The 9,026-nt window shown below is 40.4% G+C and overlaps 1 protein-coding gene across 1 annotated transcript in view; it reads right to left on the bottom strand.

Moving 5' to 3' along the window:
- Positions 1 to 935: 935 nt before the first annotated feature.
- The window catches only part of Marchf11 (membrane associated ring-CH-type finger 11), an 89,047-nt gene continuing 80,956 nt past the window's right edge, over positions 936 to 9,026 (bottom strand). The window contains exon 4 of the mRNA XM_050120487.1: positions 936 to 1,262. Coding sequence (XP_049976444.1) covers positions 940 to 1,262 — 323 coding nt within the window. The 3' untranslated portion in view covers positions 936 to 939. The remainder of the gene's footprint in view (positions 1,263 to 9,026) is intronic.

The raw sequence follows: 9,026 nt of genomic DNA, 5'->3' as shown, positions 1-9,026 counted from the left end.
AGTGCAACATATAAAAATTAAATTTTATTATTATTTAAAGAAATATCAGATGACAAGCTGTAATTACTCTGAAGTGTTTAGAAGCTTTTGTTAATGAAGAAGCCGTCTTCTATTTCATGAGACTGTGATCAGCCTTCCTTTCTGAAATCATGGTTTTGATGTCTCCTGAGAAGAGGGAAAGGATACATGGCTGTCTGGGGGATGCTCTGGTGTCTCTGTTGTTGTACATTACCTGATCCAGTGGAAGCAGAAGACACACTCATGCCCCAGACCTGGGCTTGCAAGTCTTAGTGCTTGCTGATGCATCTTTGTGGTTTTCAGTCCCATACTCTGATGTCACCCTTGTGAGGAGGGAACCTGTCTTGCCTTGCACGCCCCATTTCCCTACACACAGTGCCCTCACTTCTGCAACATGTCCCCTTCTTCCTAAAGTGTTCTCTCCACCTCCTCTTCTGATTTTCAAATGACCGCCCAGGCTTGAGGAGCCAGGTTCCGTGGTATCCCAGGGACAACCTCTCCTGATGCCCCAAGGACAACTCTTCCACACCCCCACCCCTCCAGACTGCTGCATCTCTTAGCTCACCTGGAACTGCCATGTGTGATGCAGGACTATAGTTGCTCATTTCTTACCTCCAGGGCCTCAGTCCATCCTGCTAACAGTGTGTAGGTACTACACCAGTACCTACAAACAGGTCTAAAGAAAAGCATACTACATTCAAAATTGAGAGCTAACTTTAAAACGATGTGTTAAGTCACAAAGCAAACAAGGAGCCTCTTTTTTTCTCAGAAAAATGTATTTGCAATTCAAATGTTCATATATAAAAAGCATAGATTTTAAAAAGTCCATGGATGTACGATTAGAAGTGCTATGGTTTTGCCATTCATTGCAATTACATTCCGAAATGTGCAGGTTCCACTCTCTGCTGCTGCGTGTATCTGTCACACGGACGTCACTCTCATTACCACCTCCCCAGAGCCATTGTCTTCTGACCCATCTTCATGGGCCCGCATCCGATTGAATAGATGTAATAGCACATAGCCACACTGAAACCGTGGTGAGGTTAACTGCGTGGGGTGGACCAAGTTCCTGTTCCTCAGGGCTGACAATGGTAACCACAAAGTCCTACTTGTGGAAGAGTCTCCTCGGCTGCTCTCTTCAATGTCTGTGGCTTTGTCGTAATTTAATACATCCCAGTGCAAGTTGACAGCTCGCCATCGCTTGAATACTCTGTAAACTGCAGCTCCTTCATGGACAATGAGGCCTAAAATTCAAAGAAAGAAAATAACTATTGGCAAAATGTTGGAAGCATTATCTTGTGTAAAGGAATTAAAAAATAGACTTATCTGTTCCCCATCATATCAGAGAACACAGCACTCTTAGGAATGGGGTAGCTACAAGCAAACTACTCCATGATAGGTAGAGGTGCTCATTATTTAGAGATAACTCAGTAACACGTGGTGAGTTTAACTGTCATTAATATAAATGTTTTCCAACATCCTAGCTCAGAGTACACAGAGAAGGATCACATTGCTTTTGATCATTGGGTTCATTTTTTAAACTTGACATTGTGCCAACTGTGTATCATTCAGCACGTTATTAACTGGGATTGAATGGGCCATCTAAGAGGTAGATATGAGGGTCACCACCATTTCCCTGCTCTTAAAGCGACAGATGACACAACCATGGATGTCTTGAAACCATAATAAAAATGTCAAAATCACAGTGGGAGGAAATGGACCCTTCTCACAGCATGATTCAAGTGAAGAGCACTGAACTTTTTTTCTTAGTAGAGATATGTGATCAATGTATAAAAATATGAAAAAGTGAGACTAGGGGACCTTATAAAAGTCCTTTGAATTATACTTCACATAAATAAATAAGGACACATAATCAACTGTCATTCTGAGTACTTTTGCACCTGAGTAATTCAAATTTCCCAGATAATAGATAATTTATAAGTATTCGAACATTTATTGAAAACTTTAGGGAAACAAAGATTTGCTACCTTAACCTTGAAAAGCAGAGAAGTCAAAGTCATAACTAGACTACAGAAGGAAAAGGAAGAAAAAGGAGTCTTCACAGAAGGAAATAGTTGGAGTTGAAGTAACAGAAAAGGGCACAAATCAGCCCAGGGACTTTAAGTTTGAAAGAATGAGGGATTAAAAGAGCTCTGATTTACCAGACACTCAGCAAGTGGGGGTTGAGAGTATGCTTGTCTCGAGAAAATTGCCAGCCCCTTCCTCTCTTTCCCCCTCTCCCTCCCTTCCTTCTTTTCTTCCTTTTGACCTTCTCTTTTCTCTTCCTCCTCTCTCCATCCCTTCCATACATTTATCAGTGAAAACAATGCCAAGCAGGTGATGAACATATCTAGACCTTGAAAAAAGAAGTCAGACTTTTATTCGTTCACATTGCCCCCTTAGCAGAAGAAAAGTTTCTTGTATATGTGACTTAACAGCTCGCCGGGACATTTACAGGCCCACTAAAAATGTGTGTGACCTGGTACATAAGCACATCTTCAAGGCCAAGTCCTTCATGTCTCAAATAGCAGGAAAAACATGCTCTGTCCATCGTGAGGATAATCAATGATGAAGCTCCTTTTCCTGAAGGAATGACAGAAGTTGACCCAACCAACCAGTTATTTACAGGGAACAGCTGGAATTACAAGTCAAGATGACTATGTTTTAATTGGTGCTTCTATTATTAGCTTCCAGAATTAATCACAGCCAGTGAGTTAGTCTGCCTGACTTTCTCTTTCTTCCTTAAAATGCAATTGAAACACCCAAGTTTTGCATTGAGCCAGGGAGTTTGCAGATAAATTGCAATTCCTCAATACTGAAGGACTTGGGTTTCCTCTTAGATGGTAAGTACATAAATGTAAGAAATTACTCTGAATTACAAAATCAATAGTGAGTCTATGGATGTGAGACCTTGTTCACACTAATCAAAAAGCAATTACAGTCCAAGGTATAGCACATTCAAAGTGTCTGCGGCGGTGATGAGGGTTGCAGGATGGCTTTATCATAGAAAACACTTGTTTTTCTGACATTTTATTCCTTTCCCACTAGCTCTCTTTGAAGGGCTAGAAGTTGGATCATTTACAAGAACTCAGATAGAGTCACTTTCTAGGAATATACTTTAGAATCCCTTCCTTGAATATAAAAACCACCCCAAAGTGCAGGAATAAGTTCTCTCCCCTGGAGTACCTTCTGAGTGGTGTTTAAAGAGAATCCCTTCAAAGTTCTCAGAAGACACAGTCCTTTTTTTCTGTCCACCTCTATAGGTTACTTATCAATTACATCAGTCATGAATCATGTCTAGATCTTGTTTTAGTCCTCATAAGCATTCAGAGCTGCCCTTTGCCTTCTGAAGCTTAAATTCCCCTAAACAGAATGAACCCCATGCTGCCTACAAGGAACCTCTTGTCTCCTCTTCAAAGTCTCTGAAGCTGTGGCAAGTGCTATTTGAGCTGGTGCCTATGGGAAGACATGACTACCAGGATCTTAAACTAAGGGTTAGGATTCATGCAAATCTAGCTCATTGCGCTGAAAAATCAACATTGAAGCACTCTATCAATGGTACTTTCCCACAGGTCAAAGGAATTTTTGTCCTGAACATTTCAGGCTACATAATAAGAGGCTTGAATTTATATTTCACTTTAGCCCTTAACCTTGCAGAGAAAAACAATGATAATTCCTATAAAATATAAATATTGACTGTTTTAGGATATGTTTTATATTTCATATCATAGATGCCAACAGAGTATGAGAGTTGAAGAGTGTGGCAAGCACGTAGTCTTTTTTCTTGCCAATACATTTAATTGAAAATATTATTGATATTCAAGGGGCACTTTTGTTAAGCTTAGATAGGTTTTGGTTTCATCGACATAAAAAATTTATTTAAGTAAAATCAATCCCAAATTTCAAAGTAGTATGTTAGCCTCAATTGTCAAGGACACAGAGCCTAAGAGGTGAAGGAGATAATCAAGGACTATGTATTCACTTGGCCACATGTCTGTCCACGTGCACACATGTTCTCACACATACACACAAGCTGTAGCGGCGTAAATGAAGGCAGACAGAAATTATAATAAAATATTCAGCTTTAATTAGGAAAAGACTTACAGAACCCAAGCATCCTGCGTAGACCAGGAAAGCAGAAGGGAAGGGGGGAGCACACCAGCAATATTTATTAGTAAAAAATATCTTCAGGGGACCCTGCCCTACAAACTAGGTGATTGGCTGAAGCCATGTTTGTCTCTACCTATCTTCACACCTGAAGAATTGAAACTAATGGAGAGTTGGGCTAGGGGTGTGTCTCAGTGGTAGAGCACTTGCCTAGGTATATGTTGCACTGCCCTGGGTTCAGTACCCAACACACAACAGAAAGAGGAAAGGATTGCGGAGGGAGAGACTTTCAAGCTTTCTAATCAAATATAAATTATATCAGACATGAACTACAAACCCTCTGGCAAGCAAGGCAATGTGAAGTTATAACAAGGAGATGTCAGTCCTAATGCCTCTATGAGGTATAAAGTATGCCAGCACCCTGAATTATCTGACTTCCAGAACCACAACAAATAAATGTTTGCTGTTTCAACCATCCAGCCCCTAGTATTTCATTATATCTTATAATCTGACTTCAATATTATAGAAAATCTATCGTCGTCTTCATTTAAAACTTAAGTAAATCAAATACTAGAGGTTGCAATTTGAGAGAAGCTACATAACTTGTTGCTATCATCAGAACCCCTGTGCTTTAGTGACATTTAATATTGATAGGATGCTTTCTATCCTATGACAAAATCCCTGAGGGAAATGATTTAATCGAGAGGATGGTTATCTGGTTCTCAGATTCAGGAGTTTCTTCACTTTTAAGTCTAAATAAGTGGAGCTATGCACACATGGTGGTCCAGGGAGGGGCTTGGACTAACACCAGGTCGCTTGGTGCTACTCCTGGTTTCTCCCACCTTCCACTAGGATCATCAAGTCATGGATTAATAGCAGATTAATTAATTAAGTAGGTAGGAGCCCACAAATCCAATCACATCCTCAGAACGCCACCTCTGAAGAGAGCACTAGGGATTAAAACTTCAGTAGAGCCAGGTGGTGGTGGCACACACCTTTAATCCCAGCACTCAGGAGGCAGAGGCAGGTGGATCTCTGACTTCGAGGCCAGTCTGGTCTGGTCTACAAGAGCTAGTTCCAGAACAGGCTCTAAAAAACTACAGTGAAACCCTATCTTGAAACAACAACAACAAAAGTCTTCAGTAGAACACATGTCTTCATGGGATAGTCCATAGCCCTAACAACAGACTTCAAACAGCTGTGGCCCTGACCAACCCCCTCTACTTCATGGGGGAAAAAGGTCGTAGAGTCTTTTTGAAAGACAGTGTCACAAACTGTGAAGACTTTGTCTAGTGATTGGGTAAATTATTTTCATCTCGGTTTTCCCAGGCTGCGCAGCCCTCTGTAAGTCTTGCTCTCCTCAATCCAAATGCCTTTGGCAAAGCTGGTAACGGCAGAGATCTGGCCAAAGGATAATTTTTGTTGAAATCCGCTAAAATTTCTAGTTTAAATTTTCCTTCGTCCCTTACCAAGACGTCACTACCCCAGTACATGCAGGTGTACACATGTACATTTGCATGCGAGTGTATGTGGTCAAATGCTTTACATGACAAGATCAGGCCCTGCAAGGGTCTGCACCTGTCCTCTGCATGCACGTTGTGACTGTAAGCTTGATGTTTTTGTGGAATTTTTAACTGTGGGCGTGGGTGTGTCTTTGCAACTCACTTCCTTCTGTAGTATTACCTTGTCCAGCTTCAGTGTGAGGGCTTTTGCCTTTTCTTGCATTTTGGTTGGTTATGATTAGTTGTTAGAGTTCTTCGAAACATTAAAGTAATATTTTAAAACACTGGCAGATGGATTTAAATATGTGATTCAAAACTGGATTTAAAAAAAGCCTAAGGGGTCATTGCCCTATTTTATGACAACAGCTTTGCCTTCAGGGGAAAACAAGGATGAAGAGAAAGATCATTAGTGGCAAAAAAGTTACAGGGAGTTTTAGCCCAGCAAACTGTGTCCTTCTCCGCTCTCTTGTCAGCCTGGTCACCAAATACTTGGCTGAATCAAACAATTACGAACCCAGATGCTTACAAAATGACTGGGCCAGGACTAAAGTTTAAAGAACAGTATGGATTCCTCACTGTTGCTACTGAGAAAAAAGAAAGATAACAGAAAGCAAGCCATTTCTTCATCTCAAACTTTCTGCATGTCAATTCATCAATTGGTCATATTTTTTACTGTTCTGATTACTTAGTACTGAGAGACTTTCTTGATCATTCAGTTACTAACCTTGGAGCACAAACCTATCACTGGTATAGTCATAGAACGTTTCTCCAAAGCTGTAATAAAATGCTGCAGGTTATAAATCCAGGGCATGGCAAACGCTCAGCAGAATAATACTTACATCTTCTACAATTTTAGCCGGTAATCGTTGGAAAGGATCTGTGGCTAAAGCTTTCTTCAGTGACGTAAAGAAACAGGCCTAACGTGTTGGTAGGTAACAAAAGTAGCCATGATGTATAATTAGGAGCACAGATCAGAATTAGTTAACCAGCTGAAGGAAACATCAGTGTTATTTATCAATGATAATGAAATATCTGGTAACAAAGCAGAAATACCCTGTAGCGTGGGGGCTAAGGACTGAAGACAGCCTGGTTGGCACAGTGGTCACTTCACTTCAGAGTGACACAGCACTCTTGTTTCACTTGTTTGGGAGGAGAAAAGGGTTCTGATATCTAGAGATGGATGTGACGTGGGTCATTCAAGGGCCTGAAGGTTAAATGTGAAGTTGTAACGTACAACTTCAGACCTCAGAGCCAAAGACCTCAGAAGTCAAAGCCAGGCATTCCTGACCACCGAGTGGTCAGTGGCAAAAAGGGAGATTATACTACTCAAGAAGAAGATGAAATAGCACCCAAGGCTGAGATGAGGCCTTTTCCTAGTGAAAGTTCAACAAACACACCGGGTTCCCATTTCTTACCCAACTAACAAACTCCTACTGAAAACTCACAAAACACGATGAATAAACCTTCAAAACTGGGATGATACATGTACTGCTGGGTTGGTTTTGAGGGGTGAGAATAATATGTTAAAACACCTAAACTGAAAGATATAACTGAGTGGTTAAAAGTGTATTTATCTTTTTGAATCATAATAGGCTTCTTTGTTTCTGTTGACATTTTTTAGTATTTCCCATAGAATATAAAAGAAATGGGAAAAATTTCCAAACATATAGGGCCAGCTAAACATTACAATAATGTTTGACTCCTCTTTTATTCTATGAACCAAGCAAGATACTTTCTTTGAAGATAATGAAATTTTTAGTTACAAATAAAAATTCTCGAACTTTAATTTCCTTAATATTTGTTCTGTAACCTAGTTAAATGGAGAACTTCAAGCTGAGGAAGGAGTGTGTGTGTGTGTGTGTGTATGTGTGTGTGATTGGTGTGTATATATATGTAGGTAGCTTGGCATGTGTATAGAGATCAGATGGCAACTTCATAGAGTTTGTTCTTTCTTTCCATCTTTTATGAGTTCCAGATATGAAACTCAACTCGGCAGGCTGACATTACAAACAACTTTGCCCACTGAGCCTTCTCTCCAGGCCAGATAAGATTCTTCATATGGATAATTTTTATTAAGAAAAACAATGGAAACAAAGAAAGGGTTTATGAGACAGGTTATCATGTTTTATACTCCCTTTACTAATACTTCTATACTTTTATGTGATTAATTATAAATAAGTTAATGAATAAAGATATATATGATTTTAGGGAAAAAAATTTTTATCTAAAATCAGCCCCTCCAATCATAAAACTTACTCTTTATGCCATATTTTCATATTCTTCCATTATTATATAGACATAGTTCCCATTATTATATAGATGATAAGCTTTATAAATTATTCCAGTTTAGCACTGAAGGAGGGTTTTCTGGTCAAATAGGCAATTTAATTCACTGTCACATAACTATTATTAGACTTTCTACATAATCACTGGAGCAAGAGAATGCCGATCTTAGATCTTGTTTCTGGTCTGTGCAGCCATAGTCATGGGCTGTCTGTACTCAGATTTCTCAACCCTAAGACGAGAATGACAAGGGCAGCCTCACAGTCTTCTGTGCAGGTCAAACATGAACACTGAGGTGAAGGGCTTGGGATGGTGCATGGGTCCTAGTAACTCTGACTTCAGAAATCTCCTAGGATACATTAAAAAGATCTTGTCTATTTACTTGTCAGTAGCTGTGAAAACACAAAGCTCCGACTTCTGGGCCACTCCCCTTAGCTCCTGATGACTCAAAGCAGTGTTTCTCTCCTTTCAGCCTCCAGGGTCCCAGTCATCTGTGGAGGAATAGTCCCTTGAGTGAGAAATGTATCTCAAATTAGTTCAAAGCCAGGAAGTGCCCAAAGGTCTAGGCATCAGATGAGAGGGACAGTCGCAGGGTTTGGGGGATTAGAGAGTCGACTTTTCTGTGTCCTTCTGAATGGGTCTTCTTGCAAGTTTGGCCTCATTGTCATGTGATCTAATTTCTTCTTTCTCTTTCTAAGCTGATTTATCTTTCTTGACCTCGTCATCTCACAGGGCCATGGAACACACTTGAGTTTCTCTAAGATCCGAACTGCTGCTTCCGAGTCTTACCCGTTTCCCAGGCACACAAAGCCTAGTCTAGAAAGTACCCAGGTCACAGAATGCCTCTTTACCCTCACATAGAGCACATAATTACAAGAGATGTGTACTTAGACCCACTCCACAAATGTCTACAATCAAAGAAGGTCTGCTTCCTATGCCTGCAGGATCTGTGGAAATGCGGGTTCTATAGACTCAGATGCAAAATCCTCTTCTGGGCATAGCCTGCCTCCTGAAAGCAAAGTCATCTCCAAGCTCCGACTCCACTTCCCAGTCCTCTGCCCTACCCACTCTCTTCACCTTGATGCCCATTTTTCAGAGGCTTTGCCAATTTCATTG

Source organism: Alexandromys fortis, unplaced genomic scaffold, assembly GCF_014885135.2.
Source record: "Alexandromys fortis isolate MF-2015 unplaced genomic scaffold, M_Fortis_MF-2015_v1.1 scaffold_191, whole genome shotgun sequence".
NCBI lineage: Eukaryota > Metazoa > Chordata > Mammalia > Rodentia > Cricetidae > Alexandromys > Alexandromys fortis.
The sequence above is the reverse complement of the archived record's forward strand: the minus strand, read 5'-3'. Positions and strand labels throughout refer to the sequence as shown.